This window comes from Metopolophium dirhodum, chromosome 1 (genome assembly GCF_019925205.1).
Source record: "Metopolophium dirhodum isolate CAU chromosome 1, ASM1992520v1, whole genome shotgun sequence".
Classification (NCBI taxonomy): domain Eukaryota; kingdom Metazoa; phylum Arthropoda; class Insecta; order Hemiptera; family Aphididae; genus Metopolophium; species Metopolophium dirhodum.
The window spans coordinates 152,853,498-152,876,039 of NC_083560.1; the positions used below are offsets into that span (position 1 = coordinate 152,853,498).

General features: G+C 24.2%; 1 protein-coding gene across 1 annotated transcript; it reads right to left on the reverse strand.

Moving 5' to 3' along the window:
• Positions 1–1,754: 1,754 nt before the first annotated feature.
• LOC132933402 (uncharacterized) lies at positions 1,755–18,074 on the reverse strand. Its single transcript, XM_060999694.1, has 7 exons — positions 17,355–18,074; positions 16,871–17,077; positions 16,328–16,654; positions 16,102–16,234; positions 15,794–15,972; positions 15,277–15,717; positions 1,755–2,019 (listed from the first exon to the last, which is right to left on the reverse strand). Exons 1-7 carry the CDS (start codon positions 17,711–17,713, stop codon positions 1,755–1,757), a joined length of 1,911 nt encoding a protein of 636 aa, XP_060855677.1. The 5' UTR covers positions 17,714–18,074.
• Positions 18,075–22,542: the final 4,468 nt, after the last annotated feature.

Genomic DNA, 22,542 nt, shown 5'->3' on the forward strand with positions numbered 1-22,542 from the left:
CATTATTGTTGTCCTCCCGCCGGTAAACCGCTCCGTCGGAGCCGTGTGGTGAGTAGTGTTTATGTTTTATATTATTATTATTAAAATGTATTATTATTATCTTTATAGCTTTACTTTGACCGAGTTTTAAGCCTTCGGCTTTCTCGGCACCAACTTAATACAAATTTATTCAAATAAACTCATATATATATATCTTTCCCCAAATTGAGGTGTTATTATTTCACCGTCGGTCACCTGTCCTATTACTGGGTCAAATGTATTCACGTTCTTAAATAATAAAAAAAAATCCACGGCACTCCGGCTTTCGGGTCTCGGTTCGTGGTTGGCGACCGTGAAATGTTCGAGGCGGCCACATGACTCTCGAGAACATGACAAACATGATCGAGCAGTCACAACATAGTTAAAAAAAAGCGTGTAGTCTATAAAATTTAAAGTATTCTTAATCAAAAATGTTTTTGAACATTTCTTAAATCTCTCGATTTCAAATAAACCTTCATCAGAAGATGACATCCGCTCGTGTTTTGTAACCGTTTTTCTTTTCATTATGAAACTGAAAAAATAGATTAAATAAAAAAAAAACATAGGTAAAAGCAATCATAATATTGTAAATTTATTATAACATCAACTTCTTTTTTTTTAAATCTTATGCAAGCAATTCAGAATATTGTTTTCAAAATATAATAAAAGTATTAATTCTAAATTATTACAAAGAAAAAAAGAATTGGTTAATATAATAAGAAATTACTCAGATTCTAATTCTCTTAACCGATTGTTTAGTTCTGTTAACCGGCACTGAAGATCTGCTTTACATTCACTTGAATATTTTTCGAAACTATTATGTTCATTTATCAATTTATTTTTAAAAACTGTTTTTTTCTTAATACAATCATTAATTTTTGTAAATACTTTTTGAAATGCTTTCCGTTTCTCGATACAATAGCGTTTATTGTCACGCACCTGCTGTTCTACTTCTAGAATTCTGCTTTTAACTACGTTTATTTCTGAGTTCATGATTCTGAAAATTACATAGAATTTCAAAACTAACTGTTAATTGATACGTTTTTTTAAATCTAAACCACTTTTCCTAACATTTTTATTACATTAGTTTTATTTGAACGATTATCAAACTTATCCAGAATTGATGATATAAAACATTTATTATTCTTCAACAGATATTATATACACAGGAATGATATATTTTATAATTTATTACAATATCATTCGATATATTTTTATAATATAAAATAATAAATAATAACAAAATAATTTATTTGTAAAAACAAATTTTATTTTTTGAAAAAACTGAATATTATCAATATTTGTCTAATTGTTCATACAACTCACTAAGACCTTTCTGTATATTTTTTTCACAAAGAAACGCTGTATAATTTGAATTTTTATAATTATTTATCATCATTTGTTTTTCTTCTTCTAATATTGCTCTTGTCGTTTTCAATCTCGCTTTCAGAATCTTTATATTTATTTCTCTCAAGTTTTTTCTGAAAGTGACTTTGATTTCATCCATGCCGAGGTTGTTTTCGTCACGTTGTTGTAATATGGAGTTGATTTTTTCCAAGATAAGTGACGACTCCATTTTTTTTTTTTTTTGTTTTTTTTTATTCTAGAAAAATTGAATAGAAATAAAATAATGTACAATAATAATAATAATTTATTATTTTATTTTATATTTAACTCTTTTATATAAGAAAAAATTGTGTTAATCATAATTTACTACCATGTTTAACACTTAAAAGCTATGGTTCTCCTTGAGAAAATAATAATATTTCTGTTTTTACAACATATTTCCAAGTAGAGACTACTCTTTCTGCTAATTTCCCTACGACTCCGCCTCTACTTCTTAATTTGTTGACCACTAGACCAATTCCAGTGGCTTCTAAAAGTTCTATAGTCATCGGTAGTTTCGAAAGTTTGTATACACATTCATATATTTGTTCGTTGTCACAGGCCTCATCAGCTCTTACGATTTTTCTGGCGTAATGATTAATCACTCTGACTGACCTATATATATATATATATATATTTATATAAATGTTTTTTTATTAGGTTAGTTCACATATAAATGCTTATATTATTTTATGAAACCAAGTATAATATAAGCATTTATATCAAAATAAAAATTAACTATGATGGTAGATCGTGTATAAATTATAGTTTTCAATGATTATATTTAGTTTGCAGAAATTAACGAATAATTTAATAATAACGTAAATGAAAAAAACAATACTATATTATAAACTATAAAAAAAGAAAATTACATTGAATACCTATATACATAAATATAAACTTATAATATTATTACTAATTATTCATAACAAATTTAAAAAAAAAAATTTTAACCTGATCTAAATCATTCACGCTTAGATTCTGCTTTTGTAATAAAATCTAACCTTTTACCGAAACAGTGTTCTCGCTTACGAAAATTTGTAACATATAAATCACTATATTTTTTACATATATCCATTTTTCTTCTCTTAATAAAACTAATTTTGCGTTTAAATCTTTTATATAAGAAAAATTTGGGTTAGAGTTTGTTCTACTTAAATAAATAATGAATTTCAGGTTTTTAATTTTTTTTTTGAGATCTTTATATTCATATCTTTCTTTAATCTTATTTTCATCAATCATCTTCGTTAAGGTTACAATTTGTTCTCCATAATATTGAATTTGTTCATTACAAAAATCATATGAATGCCAAAAATTCATTATCTGTAATTTTTGACTAAATACATTAGTATAAAATATAAAATATTATATAAATCTAATTATTAAAGCGATTATTTATAAAACAACGAATGTACGTATATACGTATATATAATAATAACTAATTATATTATTCAAAGCTAAATAAAAAAACTTTAAAAATTAGACAATATAGCATTTATATCATAAACAATAAAATTTTAGTTGCTAGTGAAGCTACGTCACACGATAATAGAAAAAAACGTGATAGTTTATATGTTAGTTAATAGTAGATAGGGCGATTGTAACTATTGTAGAGTTCGTACGGTAGCATTACGTTGTCACGAAAGCAACTACGTGTTTACTATCAACGTGCGATAGCAGCTTTCGAATAATCTTAACGTAAAAGCAATAAAAAAAACATAGAAAAAATAATTTAAATTTATATATGTATATAATATACGTTTTAGGATATATTTTATACAGTCATTAAACATTATTGAATATTTTAATATAATAAAAAAAATTTTTTATATTAAAACATTTTACGTAAGATAATATTACACGTGTAATACAACAATCACGTTATCTATAACAAATATTTATAATCAGCTATAGTATTTTAACATTGATAAAAACAAGGTATCGTGCAACAACTACTAGATAACGGTATCTATAGTTATTATCATGAAAGAGATTGACTATTAAAGATTTTTGAGGTTAGGTAATAATTATCAATATTATTGATGAATGATAAGCCCGATGTTCTATCTTATCTATGTAAATCTATGATAGTATGGTACATCAGTTATCTTCTATACTGTGGACGTGGTGTAATTCATTTTAGTATTATTACTCTATGGTGTAATTATAACGTATTATTGTTACTTGATCATAACTTAACAAAAAAAAGAAAACAGCTTATATTATAGTAGTGACTAAAAGTGAGAGTTGAGAAACCGTCTTTCAACTACTTCTATTTTAATGTTTTTATTTTAAATAATCTATGAAAAAAAATCTTTAAGTCTAAACACTCAATACCCATAAGTAGTAGTATATATATACCATTCCTGGCGCAGTCCATATTATATCAATAAAATATCACAAAGAAAACAATGTGTAAAAAGATCAGAAAATCTAAATGCAATAATAATTAAAATATTTTTCGCAAAACTTATGAAATGCAATAATAATTAAAATATTTTCCGCAAAACTTAATTATTAAAAATAAAAATCGAAATGCAATAATAATTAAAATATTTTTCGCAAAACTTATGTTATTAATAATTAAAAATTGAAATGCCATGATCCCCCCAAAATATTTTTAAGAAAATCTAAATGCAATAATAATTAAAATATTTTTTGCAAAATCACCCCAAAATATTTTTTTCAAAATCGAAATGCAATAATAATTAAAATATTTTTTAATAGAATTGTTCTATCAAAAATAAAAATCGAAATAGCATATTTAATTGCAAAATGTATTAAAAAGAAATTGAAAAAATTAATTTAAAAATTAAAAATATAATAAATAATAAAATAATGGAAACAACTATCAATGATTTTAATAAATTACAAAAAAATGAAATGCAAAACGAAATAGAAAACTCAATATTAAATAATGAAATCTTTGTTAAGTTTTGTAAATTTGAATACTATAATACTAATAAAAATAAAAATATTAAAATTATGAAATATAATCTAAATAAAATTCCAATTAAAGGAAATATTTTAATTGTCGATCATGGACATTTCTGGAAATGGAAAACCTTATGCTTCTAAAATACTAGAATCACCAACATGGCTTGAAATTTGTAAAATTGCTAATGATTTAATAAATACAACTGGTACTTATTTTTTCAAATATCTTCATGATATTTGTGTTGTTCAAGATTTAGGAAATATTAAAATATGTTGTCTTGGTATGGGAGGTACAGATTCCGATCACAAAATGCTTAGAATATAATAATTTAATTAATTTAATTTTTAATAGAATTGTTTTATTAAAAAAAATATGATATTTAACACTCACCCGAATTGGGCACGTGTTATTAAAATCCAAAAATCTTTGAAAACAATTTTACACTATGATACTATGAGGGGGACTTATAAAGAATTAAAATCAAAAATGTTTAATGTAAAAATGAAGATTCTAACATAAATAGCAACGGAGTTATACTTAAATGAAAAATATGAAGCGGGGGGTAAACTTTTAATATGTAGTGTAGATAAGCATATAAAACACATCTGTGTTGATCCGACATGATAATATCAAATATTAAATGAAATATAGGACTTGTAATATTTAACAAGGTCAAATTATACGACCGTGTTAATAATAATTTAAATCGAAAAAAAAAATAGAAAAAATTTGCAAAAGTAGTCCCCCATTGTACAGACATCGATTTTTTTATTTTTTATATTTTTTTATATTTTTTTTTTTTTTGTTGACATCTGTACAACAGGACTACTAAGATATATATATAGCCGTCATCGTATCATAGCACAATGATGAGACGTTATTTGTAGACTCCAGGGACCAGTGAGGAGAACCTAGATATGATATCACAGGTCACACTAGTGACTTAAATCCGACTATACTCATCATATAATCGAACAAGCCACGTGTCGTGTAGAGCTGAAAATACCACAAATAAATTCCCCTCAGCCAGTATCGAACCTACTATGTATGCATACAAAGCCTAACGTTTCCCCACTGCGCCACGACACTCGGGCATGTATAATAGTATAACAAACATTATTTAAATAGTGTTAAGCTAGTATAATTGTATCACATTGTATACTATAATATATAATACTTACGAAGTATTATATTCACACTGTATACTAGTCAGCTGATAACATTCTACAACAGGATGTTAAAAAATAATCAGTCTAGCTATATATTATTATTATTATTATTATTAATAAATATATAAATATATAATACTTCGTAAGTATTATATGTATAAAAAATAATTATTATTTATGTTTTTTAAATTTAATTCTTTCTAGTCGTTTAAAATTCTTAACATAACCATCATCACTATCATTGTCGCTGTCAGTGTTATTGTATTCATTAATCATATTTAAGATATGTAATATTTTATGTTGTTGTTCAACCAACTTTAAAAGTAATTCCAATTTTTCATTTACCATTTCTTTTATTTATTATAAAAAATAAAAAAAATTTTTTTTAAACAGTATTTAAAATTATATTAATTTCTAAATAACATACTATATTTAAAAACGTAAAAAAAAAATAAAAAAAACGACTCGTAACCTAACCTAACCTAACGTTAACGTAAAAAAAAAAAAAAAACGACTCGTTAACATAAACGTAAAAAAAAAAACGACTCGTTAACTCGTTAAGTCGTTAACTCGTTATTTTTTAATAGAAATATTTCTATTAAAAAAATTATGATATTTAAATAAATTTTTTATAATTTTCAATAAATTCTAAACATAAATGCCCACATATAGGTGGGTCATTATAGTATTGAAATTGGGAAACAGTACAAAAAAGATTATCTTTACCCAAATATTTTAAAAGTTCTTTTGGTGGCTCACCAACTATATGACCAAATGGGTCAAAATATATTTTAAATGTATTGTTTATTTTTTTCCATGCAACCCAATGAGAACCATTTTGAGTAGAATCATTTAAATTAAATACTCCACATTCATTTTCCCATGGTGTTGTAGGTAATTCATTTAACATAAAACACCCTCTATAATTTTTTATTTTATTTCCAAAATAATTTATATCTATATTACTCAAAGGTTCAATTTTTATATTATTTTCTTTAATCCAAAACCGTGTATAAATACCTTCAAATTTTTCAATATTATTTCTAAATGTATTTATTTCAAATTTATTCATTTTTTTAATTTTTTTTTCAATATTTTTTTTTTTTTCTTCAAACCAGAACCTTCTGATCTAATTTTTTCCATCTCTTTATTATGTCGAATTGTTTCTTGTTCCAATTTTTTTTTATGTTTAGCATCAGTTATTGCAGTATAAACTGCACTTGCACCTGCAGCCAAAGCACTTACACCTTCAATCACAGCAATAGCTATTGGTAAAAATCCACCTTTTTTAATTTGAACATGTTTAAGTTCTAATCTTGATCTGGTATTATTTTTTTTAGCGTTTTTTAATTTTCTTATTTGTTCTGACTCAAGAATAAATTTATGTTTTCCACTATCAATTTGATTATTTTCAATTAGAATTGATACATCTTTATTATTTTTATGAGCTTCGAATATTTTCTTTAATTGATTTTTATTTAAATTTAGATTCATTTTATAATACAAAAAAAAATAAATTAAATTAAATTCATTCCAAATCGTCTTTTAGCATTCATTACATTTGCTGTAAATTTGGCTGCAGTTTTTTCACCTATAGAACTATGAGGATCATAAAATCTTTCCATTGCTTTTTGTTCTAAAATTTTATCAGCAATATGTCTTGTTTTAGTATCTTTATTATCTTTATAAAAATAATCATGTTCTCTCGCAGCTTCATCTAATTTGTTTATAGGTTTTTTATTTTTTTCTAACTTTGTTCCCGGTCCTAAATAATTATAACCAGGCCAATGTATTTGAGGTACACTTGAACAATTCAAAAGAAAATTAACAATTCCTGAACCTGTAATAATTTTCTTTGGTAAACATGAAACATATGATGATAAATAATCTGCACCAATAATAGGTATATCAATTAATTTTTCCATTTCTCTAATACAAATATTAAGAATATCAAGTTTTTCATCATGGTAAATATTATTTCCTATACTTTCTTCAATTGATATATAATGTATACGTTTAGTTATTTTTTCTTTTGATATTTTCACTTCCTTTGGTAAACAAGTTACATATTTTAGTAAATATTCAATACCTTCAGGAGTATCAATATGGTTTTCCATAATTATTTTAAACAAATGAAGAATACCAAGTTTTTCGTTTTTAAAATTATTATTTCCAGCTCTTTCCTCTGCAGAAATAAACTGTAAATTATCTATAACTTGGTTTACATTACTAATATAACGATATTCAATACGATTTTCTGTGTATTTCTTTAAACCCTTCCCTATTTGATTATCTTCAGCTAATATTTCATTATTTTCAGCTAATATTTCATTATTTTCTATCTTTTCAATAATTTCATTATCTTCATTATTTTCTTTCTTTTTACTAATTTTTTTATTATTTTTTTTTTTATCAGGAGTTTCTTCATTATTTACATTCATTTCTCTCCAAATGTTTTTAATCATATTATTATATTTGTCACCACCACTTGATTTAACTCTTTTCGTTGAAGGATCATTGTTTTGATATATAGAATTAGTTTCAATTAATATATTTTTATAAATATTAAAATCATCCTCTGTATAAAATTTTGGACTGGTCATAATTTGATGAGTTAATAATCTCCACAAACCTGGAGTTCCATTATATCTATTTCCATTTAAAATTTTATCATTTTTATCAAAATCGATTTTATTTTTTCCAATCATATGAATTTTATCTTTTTCATTATAATATATTCCAAAACAATTAGTTTCTTTTATAGTTGGTACATATTTTGCCGCAATAGAATCTAACTTTATAATATTTGTAGGTAATGGAGAATTATTTGTTGATTTTTGACTAGAAAATTTTGGAGTTCCAAAAGTCTCTTCTGAACTTGTTAATCTTTTTAATTCTGGATTTCTAGGTTCATAATAATAGGGTTTATTTAATTTTTGAATGTCTCCTTCAGTTTTAATAGCAACATCTTTAACTGCATTCATTGTTGTATTAACATTTGTTAATGCGTTTATTATTGGTCCATACTTTTTTTGTTGTTCTTCAATTACATGTTTTTGTTTTACAATTGTATTTCTAAATCTATCATGTAAATTTTTTTGAACATTAATTATTTTATTTACATCTGTAGAGTTATGTTGTTTTTTTTCTTTTTTAATATTATCTTCATCTTCATCTTCATCATCTTTTTTTATAAAAACAGTCTCTTTTTCATTAGGTTTAAAAAATTTATCTTTAAATCTATTTTGTAATTTTTTTTTAGTATTAATTATTGTCTGAATCTTTACATCTGATGTGTTTTTTAAATTATTTCCTACCTTGGAATTGTTTTGTTTTTGATCTTCAAATGTAACATTTTTTTTAATTTTTTTTTTTAATTCTTTTTGAATTTGTTTAATATCCATTTATTATACAAAATAAAAATAAAACATAATCATTCATCTATGTATAAAATCGTATAACCTTTACTGTCATAGATTAAATTTCTTATCAAGTCTATTGTTATGAAACCATATGATTTTATTTTACTTTTTTTATCATATTTTTTACAATAAGTTTTATTAATTTCTTTAAATTTTTTTAAAGGTACATCTTCACTAATCAAATCGGACCATATTTTTTCAATATAATAATTTGATTGATTAAAAACAATTAAAACATTCAAATTATTTCTTATTGTTTTTATATCTACTGAAGTATAACTTTGTGTTAAATAAATAACACTAATATTCTTTGATCTTGATCTTATAAAATATTCAATTATCATGTCTTGTTTTTCTTTTAGAAAATCATCAAAAATCACTAAACTATTTGGTTCACAATCATCTACAGATATTATTTCATCATTAGAAAAATGTGTGTTTATAGAAGGTATATCATCAAATATTTTTTTTATTTCTTTATAGATGGGTTGCTCAATATTTTTTGTAAAAATATATAGATTTAAATAAGGAATCCAATAATCTATAATCAGATTATACAACAAGGTTGTTTTACCACAACCAGATGGTCCTATAATTAAAACACGTGAAGGTAATTCAAATAAAGATTTTTTTTTATTTTCATCTTCAATAAAAAATTTTACTTTTACTTTATCCATTTATTTAAAAAAAAAAAAATATATATTTGGTAATATAAATAAGAAAATGGAAAATATTTTTAATAAATATGATAATTATATAATAAATAGCCAATATGAAAGTTATATACCTCAAATTACAACAGAATTAAATAAACCAAACCGAAATACAATAGTTATAGTAGATGGTAAAGATAAATTTCTGAATATTAAAAATTCAAAACTTTATTTATTACTTGAATATGTACAAGAAGATGGTACTAAATATCCAGCAAAATCGAATGTTATGTTATCTGATAATGCTGGAGCATTTTTGTTTCAAAAAGTTACAATTAAATTAAATAATAAAATTATAGATGAAAGTGAGAATACTGGAAGACTAAGTACAGTAAAAGGTTATATGAGTTATGCTGTTGATGGAAATGGTCCTACACAAAATTCAGGTTTTCAATCTACATCTGAAGGGGGAGGAAGTGTCGAGCTCATCATTCCTTTATCACACTTAGGTTTAGGGTCAATGAAAGATATAAAACAAATTTACAATGCTAGATTTGAAATAATTTTTACAAGAAATACTGATGATGATGCATTGATTCTAGAAACAAACACTGAAGCTACAGCAGATACAAAAAATATTAAAGCAAAAAAGGGTAAAATTAATATTTTAGAATTAAAAGTTCAAATGCAAACAATAGAATATGATGAAATAACAAAAATTCAAATAGTTGATGAATTAATTAAGAAACCATTTATTTTAGATTTTAAAAAATGGCAATTAATTGAAATAAGAAATCTTACTGGAAAAAATATAAGATGCGATGTATCACCTAATTATCGGAATAATGAACATCCATTTTTTGGTGTTGTTTATTTTCAAAAAAATAAACTAGACAATCAAGATAGTAATGCTGCTTTTTTTGATGATTGTAATGTTGTAAATTATTCTTTTAAAGTTAATGGAAAAAAATATCCTAATGAATTGCAAAATCTTGATTTTAATGATATGAAATTTTGTCAAGCATATGAAGATCATATGAGTTATAAAAAAACCTATTATAAATCACATGAAGAAAATCCATTAATGTATTTAGATAAACAAATGTTTAAAAAGAGACCATTTTTTGTTGTTAACATGAGTAGACATCAAAGTCAAATTGCGGTCACCAACTGTACACTAATTTTAAACGTAGATTTCAGTAAAAATTTACCTGAGAACACAATTTGTTATGTTTGTTTAATTTCTAGTGCAGTGTATACGTTTGATATTGAAAGAGGAATAGTTGATGAAAGTTTTTAAAAAAAATCGTTCCATACTTTAATTTTTCAAGATATTTTATCTTGAAAAAAAAGTTGCCCTCGGAATTTCCGAGGCCAACTTTTCATATTTATTTTTTGATTAGATCAAGAACACCAATAAATTCTTCATCAAAATTAACAATATTACCTTTCAAATCTAAAATATAAATTTTTATCTTTTGAAATCGATTTTTACTCACTGGTCTATATATCATTTTATGAGGTTTAATCAAAGCACTATTAGAATTATATTGAAATAAAAATAAAACTTCATCATAATGAGATAGCTCATCAATATGATGTGTAATAGATTCTTCAATTATATTACAATGTACTTCTAATATTTTGTTGTTATTATTTAATGATGAATTTTCTCCATAATGTGTATGTATTGTATCATTCAATCCTAAACTTAAATTTAAATCTTTATCAAATGAAAAATAATCTTTTGTTGTTATTTTAATACAATCACTATTATTTTCAAACTTCATAATCGAATTGAATAAACTATTTAAATGATTAATTGAATAATTTCCTTTTAATTCTATTTTACTATTTTCATTAGAAATAATACCTTTTATTTCTTTTAAGAAATCTTGAGTGTAAAATTTTGGATTTTTTTTTCCTATTACCGTATAAGTAATATCTGGGTGTATATACTCAACACCTGATTCTATTTCTTTCCATTTAGGCCATGTTTTATTAATAGGGAACAAACGTCTTATAAAATCAAAACCTAAACAATTTGACAAATATTCATCAAAGCACAGACCGATTGAAGCAGTTATTTTTAATAAATTGTTATTTATTTCAAGATTTATTTTAGGAAAATTAGCCACAAATTTAGTTCCGAATGAATTAAATAAATTTTCAATTTCGCCTATTGAATAAATACCTATAGATATTGTACCTAGTGGGATTTGACCATTTCGACCTAATCTAAATTCACATTCTTTTTCAATATTTATATAATATTCACCATCAATAGGATGATACATTTTTTTCTCACTTGTCATTGAAAAATCAATTTCACTGTTTTCGAAACCTAAATATTTTTTTAATTTTTCATCTAATTTATAATAACAAGGAGATTTAATTGTAATTCTATTAGTTTCATCAGAAAATGATATAATAAGTGGTTCTATTTCTTTATTCAATTGTTCAATACTATATCTACCTGTTTTTATATGTATTATATTCTGTTTAATTTTTATACAACAGTCTGATTCAATATTAATAAAATTGTTGCCTTTCAAAACTATTGAATAGAGACCTAAAAAATGATCACCATCATCATTGTGAATAGTTTTGTTTAAATTAATACAACCCTTTTTAACTTTTATAAATACCATTTATAAAAGTAAATTTATTTTTTATTTAAAATTAAAATCATGTCTTGTTTTCCCATTCTTTAAAATTTTTTCACAATTATAAATAAGATTCAATTTTGTTTCCGAACATGTATTATACCATGTTATTTTGTTTTCTGTAAATTCATTCTTATATCTTTCTGGTAAATTTAACATATATTCATCGTTTAATACAACACTTACTCTTTTTCCAAACTTTGTATCAATCTTTATGAACTTATTTACTGTGTATGGTTTTCCTTGTTCCAAATCATTAAATTTTATAAATGTATATCCATTGTTCATTTTATTTAAAGCATCTTTAAAGTTTTCCATTTCCATTTCTTATTTATATTAGAAAATATAAATTTTTTTATTTTCAATAATTTTTTTAAAAATTTTCTATTTAAAAAATTTTTTTCAATATAAATATAAAAAATGAACGAAACTATATATTGTCTTAAATGTAAAATTCAAACAAAAAATATTAATGCAACTAAAATTCAAACAGTTAATGGTAGATGGAGAATTTCATCAAAATGTTTCAACTGTAACACAAATAAAAGTAAATTTATAAAAAATCCTACAATTGGACATAATATTTCCAATAAAAAATTAAATGATACAGATAAAATGATATTAGCTAAAGAACTTCATAAACCAGTTAGAAAAAAATTTCTTAAACGAAGAATAATTACTAAAGGTATTGATGATTTATGGGCTGCTGATTTAGTTATAATGAGAAATTATTCTGATGAAAATGAGGGTTATTCTTATATATTAACTGTTATAGATACATTTTCAAAATTTTCTTGGGCTTTAGAACTCAAAAAGAAAGATGGAATTAATGTTTCAGAAGCATTTGAAAAAATAATAAAACAAGCTATATCACAAAATCATAATGCACCAAAAAAACTTCACACAGATAAAGGTTTGGAATTTGAAAATAAACATTTTAAAAAAGTTTTGCAAGTATATGGAATTGAAATGTATCACACCCAAAATGAAGAAAAATCGTCAATTATTGAAAGATTTAACAGAACATTAAACAATAAAATGAGATTACATTTTGAATTTACAAATTCTAAAAAATGGATTAAAAGTTTACAAACCTTAATAGATAAATATAATTTCGAAGACATACATCGATCTATTGGTACGAGACCTTGTGAAGTAAATAAATCTAACGAAGAAGATGTTTTTCACAAATTATATTCTACAAAAAACAAACCTAAACCAAAAATTAAATTTAGTGTAGGTGATAGAGTAAGAATACCAGCTTTTAAAAAAACATTTGGTAATAAATATAGTAAAAATTGGACAGAAGAAATATTTATAGTTAATGAAATTTTAAATACAATTCCTATTACCTATAAAATTATAGATTTAAACAATAAAAAGATTATAGGGAGTTTTTATAACAAAGAGTTACAAGACACAATATTTTAATAATATGACCTAAGTTAAAGGAAGTGATATCTATATAAACATCCTTCTATTATTTAAATATAATTTTAAATAAAAATTATTTTTATTGAAAAATGAATGTAAAAAAATAATAAAGAATATAATAAAGAATGGATGGATTAAATAAAATTGAAACTTTAATTAAAGAAATTGATATCAATAATAAAATGGATGTATTAAATAAAAAAAAATATCCTGCTAAAACTTGTGATAAATGTAATTTAACAATTGGTTACAAAAGTTGGTCTACTCATTTGAAAACTATTCGTCATCAAAAAAATGATATAGATCAAACAATTTTACCTCGTAGAGTTAATACAAAATATAATGGTGTACCAATTAATCAATATAGACTAAAAAATTTTAATTTTTTGAAATTAATGCGAAATGAAATAAAAAAAAGTATACAAAAAAATAAATGTTATGTGAAATTTTGTGCTTTTGAATACTATGAAAATTCTGAGAGTATTAAATATAATCTAAATAAAATTCCAATTGAAGGAAATATTTTTATTATTAGTCAAGGAGATGTTGATTTTGGAAATGGAAATCCTTATATTTCTAAACTATTACATTCACCAACTTGGTTAGAACTTTGTCATATAGCCAATGATCAAATTATTGCAACAAGTGATTATAATCACTATTATCTAGACAATATTAAGATTGTTCAAGATTTAGGAAATATTAAAATGTGTGAATTTAGTATGGGATCTTAATATTATTTAAATATTATTTTTAATAAAAATTATTTTTATTAAAATATTGAATGTAAAAAAAAAATAATATTCTCTATAATAAAGAATGGAAAATAAAAAAATTGAACCTTTAGTTAAAGGAAATGTTAACAATAATAAAATGGTTAACAAAACTTGTGAAAAATGTAACTTAACAGTTAGTTACAAAAATTGGTCTAGACATTTGAAATCTATTCGTCACCAAAACAATGATCCAGATCAAACAATTATACCTCGATGTAGAGGAACATACAGAGGTACAACAACAAAAAATGTAAGAACAAAACAAGAGAGAATACAAAGATCTGCAGATAAAACTTGTGATATTTGTAATGTAACAGTTAAATACAACAGTTGGTCTAAACATTTGCAGTCTATTCGTCATCAAAATAATGGTATAAGACCAATACAAGAGAGAATACCCAAACCACATAAAGTTTTCAATTTTAATGCAAAAATGTTTGAAAATAACAACACGATTAGACCTGTTTTAAAAAATGAAGAAACAGCATTTCAAAGTAGATTAAAAACCAAAGCTGGGCAAGTTAGTCATTTTTTTCAACTAGTTGAAGTTAAGTTACTTCAATAAAAAAACTAACTAAGTTAGAATATAAGTTAGTTTCTGAAACTGTAAAAATTTCTAACTTAGTTAGTTAGAAGTTAGTTTGGTGAAAATAGTAACTAAGTTAGAGTAGAAGTTAGAAGTTAGTTTATAAAAATTAAAAAAATTTTTTGTTAAAATGTAAATAATAAGTTAATATTTAATAATAATACATAATATAATTTATATGACTATATGCTAGTATATTTTATTCAAAATATTTGTTAAATTTTAACAGAAGTGACATTTCAAAAGTATCATCGGACATAGATCCACGCCTTTCATCGAACAATTGGCCTCCTGCACTAAAAAGTCTCTCGACGTGAGCACTAGAGGGAATACTTGTATTATACTTAATATATAATTTTTGTATTTCTTCAGAAAATGTGTTTAATGGTAGTTTAGGAGAAGAGTTTGAATATTCATTAAATAAATTTTGAAGTTTATCTGTTTCTGGATTTTCTAAAGCATCGAAATGTAAAAAATCATCATATGTGACTTCATTGGTTTTATCATTCATAATACATTTAGTATTTTCTGCAATTAGCTCAGACAATCTTGCTTTTAAACATTCTTTCAACTCATTGACCATTTCTACTTCAGCCCAATTCCACTTAAACTTTGGTTCTAAAGTAGCAGCTAATTTCATGTCTGAAGATTCAAAATTTGTATCAAACCTATAAATGAAATATTTTATAAATTATATTTAAAATTAATAAAATTTCATTAATCAATTTCAAAATCATTAATCACCGTTTTTTTAATCCACTGATCAGCACTTCAACTAATGGCTTGCAATATTTTAGGTTTCCATGCAATATAAGTTGATTTAATGATTTTTTTACAGCTGTTAATGTAGGGAGAAGATAACCAATAGAAATATATTTTTCTCCTTGCAGTATATCTAAAGCTTTTGCAATAGGTTTCATAACCTAGAAAAATTAAAGATCAAAATATAATAGTTTATTTATCAAAGCATATTGAGATTGTCTATTGGTTAAATCATTACTGCTTTAGGGGTTAATAATACTATCAACATTTATATTATAATTAAAAGTTACTTTGCAATATTCAGTCAAAAAATCTGTTTCTTGTGGTTTACTTAGGCAAGGCAACTGAATATCAGTACAAATATTCTCTACTTCATCAAAGTGGCTTATAATAAAACTCAAAGAGTCATACAAAGCATTCCAACTACAAAAACAAAAAGAATAACTAATAGGCATATTCAAAATAAAGATATTAATTATATAGATGTATACTATGATAGTTAGTCATTTTAAATACCGTGTATCATTTGGTGTGATTAAATATCGACCTAGATGATTTTTAATTTTATCTGCCACCAATGTACTCATATTTTGTTTATTGAAAAGTGCATTACACTTTCCAAAAGCCCTTCTACTTAATGTTTTATATGGTCCATCTTTGATTTGTAATTTATTCACATCATTCGTGGCCAGCAAATTGAATGTATGCGAAGCACAGCGCAGTTGTTTAGGCAGCCTAAAATGTCTTTCTTCCCCTTCACTTAAAATTTCAAAAATATCCGTTGAATATATAAGTGAATCATTTTCTGGAGTTTCTATTTCATCTTCAGTAGTGCTATAAAGTCTAATGAAAAAATTGTAATTGTAATTATGATATAAGTAAGTAGGCATGTAAAAAGAAAAATACTACTTTAAGTAGGTATGAGTAAAACAATTGTCTCACAATACAATATTTAGAAGATGTCAGTTCACTATTTGTTTAAAAATTAAAATACCAAATAATACAAATGGTTAGCCGATTCTCTTCTTTTATTCTTTTAATAATAAATATTTATTATACCTGAATGCCTTAGCAAAGTTTGATGCATTATCTGTAACCATATAGGTTACTTTTGTATTTATTTTGTATTCATTCAACACAAGTTCAATCATATCAGCTAGAACATCATATGTATGTTTACCAATTATACGCCTACAAGCAATGGCATTCGACTTGCGTTCAAAGGTGAATGGATCAATCCAGTGTGCAGTAAAGCCCATATAAGACCTACCAAATAATGAAATAAAATAAATTACAAGCATTAGAAGTGTGTAAGTAACAATGATTTGTGAATAGTTTGAATAGATTGTGATTAATTTAAAATATATATATATTATAATACGAAGGTACCTAAGTAGTTGAAAAAAGACATGATGATAGGACTGGTAGGTAGGTATTATTAAAAAGTAATTTTATTTAAAACTGTTGCATTAATATAGTAAAAACTAGAGAAAAAGCTGATAAATCAAACAGGAAATATTTTTATATGTACTAAAACATTTACCTTCTGAATGCAGTCCAGCAATCTGCAGTAACACATACATATTCCAAATCATTAAACTTTTTGATAATTGAATTTTTCATTTCTTCAAAACTTGAATTAATATTTCTCATCAATGTTCTTCTAGATACTGGTACCATTTGTGCCACAGTATTAGTATATTTGAGGAATGCAGGATGTTCAATGAATGAAAAAGGGGACACCGTACTAATTATTAATTCCATGTTGGCTCTATCAAAAGTAGCTTGAGACAACTTAGTTTTTTGTTTTTTAAATTCATGTAAATTTAATTGTTTCAATGTACTCGGTTTATCTTGATTAAGTGATCTTTTTTTAACCATATCATTAAACTTATCTAACATAGATTTATGTGTACTCTAAAAAAATCAAACAATGACAAGTATAAATATATAATCTATAATTATTAATTAGTAATTTTTCAGATTTAACCATTAACAAAAATAATAAAGAACCACCTTTTATTTTAATGGCTAAATAGCTTAGGCCATATCTAGTCATAGTAACTAATTTGCTGGTAGGCGGGTGATTATTTATTCATTTTTCAAGTATATGTTATTAATTTTTTTAAATAATAATCAGCAAATGTATACTTTAATTGGACAAATAATAACCATACAACCATGCCAGTAAGTAGAAGAAAAAAATTTATTTATTAAAAATAATTAAATATATTCCAAGATTAAATTTACCTTAATATGTGCTCTCAAGTTTGAATACTTTGTACTTGAAGTGGATAATGTTTTATGTTTAGGTTTACATAATACACATTTAAATTCAATATTTTTATCCTCAATCTTTCCTTGTTGTTCAAAAAACTGTTGTAACTGTGGCCATTTTAAATTATAATTACTATCGGCAACAGCCGAATCAGCAACGATAACACTCATTTCAATTTTATAATGAACAATTTGCACAACAACGAAAGTAGGCACGAGACGTATTGGTACTGAAAACTGTTTAAAAAAAGAAAACAACAACAGGCAACAGCGCGTATGAATCACGATCGTAAAGTGTCACAAAAGTGTCTTGGTTCTCAGTCGTCATGTGCATGTGTGTAGGATTCTAGAATAATCGCGCGTCGCGACAGTCGTAAATATTATTTGATATTATACGATTTATACGATATTGTGTCTATACTAATTGGTTAAGCCACCCGTATAGATACTATTTATATCTAGACATCTAGTAGATATCTACATTCTACAGACTACGCGGAAAAACCGTGGTTTCTGTGCGTACATTATTATAAATAGTAAATACTAATATTTAATAATATTATATTATATGAGCCAATAATCTATATAACCTAGCCGTAATGTTATGATTAATGAACAGCTTTTGGAATTTTGGAATGAAAAAAAAATTATAATAATAACTAGTTACTTTTTTTTCTAACGAGTTAGATAAGACTATTTTACACATTAAATTCAACTAGTTAAGTTACAAAGTTAATATGATTTAAAACTAACTAGTTAAGTTAGAAAGTTACTTAAAAAGTAACTTTCTAACTTAATTTTAACTTTCTAACTAGTTAGTGCCCAGCTTTGTTAAAAACTTATATTATTAAAAATAATATGGGTATTAAAGATATACAAACATTTTTAAATCGTTTAGATAAACCAGTAATAGGACGACTTAAACATTTATTAAAGAATCAAAATTTAAAAGTTAATATTATGTTTCTTGCTATATATAAGAGAGGTACTAATAAAGAAAATATGGAATATGAGGAAAAAAATTTTAAAACAACAAATAAAATTTTAACTACAAATTCTGACTTAAATGTTTATTATACAAATGAAAAAATTAAAATTGTAAAAGAAGAAGAAGATTTTATAATAAAAAATTCTCAATGGAGACTTCATCAAATTTTAAGTTTGGGAATAAATATAAATAAATATGTTCCTTTTAAGGGTTCTTCATATATTGAATTACCTAAAAACATTGGAGATAAACATGCTATTATAAATGTTAAAAATGAAGATGATAAATGTTTTCTTTGGGCAATACTCTCAGCTTTACATCCTGCTAAAAAAGATGGACAAAGAGTTACAAAATATAAAAAATGGGAAAATGAATATGATGATGTAATTAAAAAATCTAAAATAGAATTTCCAGTAAGTACCAAAGATGTTCCAAAATTTGTTAAATTAATTAACAATTTATCTGTTAATATTTACTGTCTAGAAGAAAAAAGTAAAAATAATCATATAATTGTATCATTAGAAGTAACTACAAATGAAAAAACAAATCATATAGATTTGTTGTATTTAAGAGAGGATAATGAGAATAAAGGTCATTATTGTTGGATTAAGGATTTATGGAAACTTTGTGGAAGTCAAATGACAAAAGATGGTCATAAAAGATTTTTATGTAAAATGTGTTTAAATAGTTTTGATACAGAAAATAAGTTAAATGAACATAAACATTATTGTGCTAATAATAAAGCTGCTAAAATAGTTCTACCAGAACCCTATAATAAAACTTTAGTATTTGAAAAATATAATAATTCCTTAAGAGTACCTTTTGTGGTTTTTGCTGACTATGAATGTACTCTTAAACCAATATATACTTGTCAACCAAATGATACAGAGTCTTTTACTAATTGTTATCAGAAACATATACCCAATAATATTTGTTATTATATTAAATATAGTAATGGTGATTATAAGCCTCCTGTAACATATTCTGGTCCAAACGTAGCTCAAGTATTTTATGAATGTATGAAAAATGAAGAAATAAGTATTTCTGAAATATATGATAAAATAGTTCCTATGAAATCATTGAATGCAGAACAATTAAATAATTATTATAATAAATCTAATAAATGTCATATTTGTGAAAGATATTTAAGTGAAATACCTCCAATGTTAGAGAAAAAATTTAAAATATATAAAAACACTATTGAATATTATAAAAATACTGATGATGTTAAAAAAATTAAATTGTATGAAGATGATCTTAAAATAATTAATGATAATATTGAATATTATAAAAATACTGATGATGTTAAAAAATTAAAATTGCATGAAGATAAACTTAAAATAATTAAAGACACTATTAAATATTATAAAAATACTGATGATGTTAAAAAATTAAAATTGCATGAAGATGATCTTAAAATAATTAAAGCCACTATTAAATATTATAAAAATACTGATGATGTTAAAGAATTAAAATTGTATGAAGATAAGCTTAAAAATGAATTAGAAAATAAAAATAAAAATATGAGAAAAGTTCGGGATCATGACCACTTAACTGGAGAATATAGAGGAGCAGCACATTCTATCTGTAATCTTAACTACCAAAATCCACGTTTTATTCCAATTGTTTTTCATAATCTTTCAGGTTATGATGCCCATCTATTTATAAAAGAATTTGGGAACGATAATGAACAAATAAAAATGCTCGCAAATAATGAGGAAAAATATATTTCTTTTTCAAAAATTATACCACGTGTAGTAACTAGGAATGGCAAAGACATAAAAATATCTACAGAATTAAGATTTATAGATTCATTCAAATTTTTACCCAGTTCTTTAGACAAGTTAACAAATAATTTAAGAAATGATTCGAAATTAAATTTAAAAAATAAATTTAAAGAACTTAGTAAATATTTTCCTGAAGAACATTTAGATTTAGTTACTAGAAAGTTAGCTTATCCCTATGAGTATATGGATTGTGAAGAAAAATTTAATGAAACATGTTTACCTCCTATTGAAAAATTTTATAGTTCTCTCACTGATAAAAATATAACTAAAGAGGAATATGAAAACTCACAGAAAATTTGGAAAGTGTTTAATATACAAAATATGCGTGAATTCACTAGTTTATATAATAAGATCGATGTTTTATTATTAACAGACATAATAGAAAATTTTAGAGATATTTCTTTAAAAAATTATAAATTAGATCCTATGTGGTATTTTACAACACCAGGATTTGCATGGGATTGTATGTTAAGAATGACAAACGTAAAATTTTATTAATTTTATTAATTTGCTTTCCTCATAGACCATAGTTGTATATTTTGCTAAATGCTTTTACTTATGTCTTATATTGTATACTATATAATATGTGGAATTTGGATGGACTATGGTATTTATGGAATAACATTTTTTCTGATCAATTTTTTCTTATTTTTTTTTTTATTTATCATTTATAGACCCTAGCGCTACATATATAATTTATTTTTTCTTTTGTTTATTTTTTAGTACTGAAAATAAAAAAATTTAAATTAAATTAAATATTTTTATAACATATTCAGAATTTCCATTTTTTAAGATTATTATTTTTAAGGATTGCAGCGTTTAAATTTTTTATTTTCATTCAGTCGTTGATCCAATATACCCAATTAAAAACTGAATTATACGAGGCGCTTGTTGTGTATTTGTACACTTGCACTTATTTAGTGATGATAAAAAATATCAAGGACATTGATTGATAACAGGTACTACACTAGTAACAATAACAAGCTGTTACGGTTATTCTGATAATTTGGTCTTACTGATTAGCGACTGGTTCGTTGGTTATAAACTGTTACAGGTTACTGGCGTTATTCTCTGTTACCCTGTTATCAATAGTATTGCGTTGTTGTTAGCTGTTACTGGTCATGTTATTGATATTTTTTAATTGTTCTATTTGTTCTTTTCTAATAACACTAATAAGTCTACAACAGTAGGTAACTGTTATTTTCACCATAAATATTTATGATTTTAACTGTTATTTTTTGAGAACAGTTTGTAACAGTTGCCGTAATTGATAACAAGTTGCCATCACTAACTTATTAAGCGTTGGACGTTGGCAATATAAATATATAAAATATAACACTTAAAATTAAAAAATATATTTGTCAAAATTATAAGTCAATAGTACATACACAATCACAATCAACATTAAAAAAAATTAAATTCTCTTATTTTTAACTCTAGGTAGCTTTCCAAATGGTCTTCATAAATCAAAAAATAATGTCACATCTGATGAGCGACATTCGGTTAGTATCTTGGCTGCGTTTAGTGTTGATCCGCATGCTTCTACAAGGTCAATATCCAGGCAAACAAACATAAGCCATACCTCTGTACACCGTATTTTAAAGACAAATTTGTATCACCCGTATAAAATACACTATGTACAAGGTTTAAAACCTTCTGACCCAGAGAGGCGATTAGAG

Excerpts from the sequence above, each read along its gene's own strand:
- LOC132933402 (XM_060999694.1), bottom strand. The coding sequence starts at position 17,713 with ATGTTAGATAAGTTTAATGATATGGTTAAAAAAAGATCACTTAATCAA. Across the intron at positions 17,078-17,354 it reads TGCTGGACTGCATTCAGAAG|GTCTTATATGGGCTTTACTG; the intron begins GTAAATGTTTTA and ends ATTATTTGGTAG. Across the intron at positions 16,655-16,870 it reads AACTTTGCTAAGGCATTCAG|ACTTTATAGCACTACTGAAG; the intron begins GTATAATAAATA and ends TTTTTTCATTAG.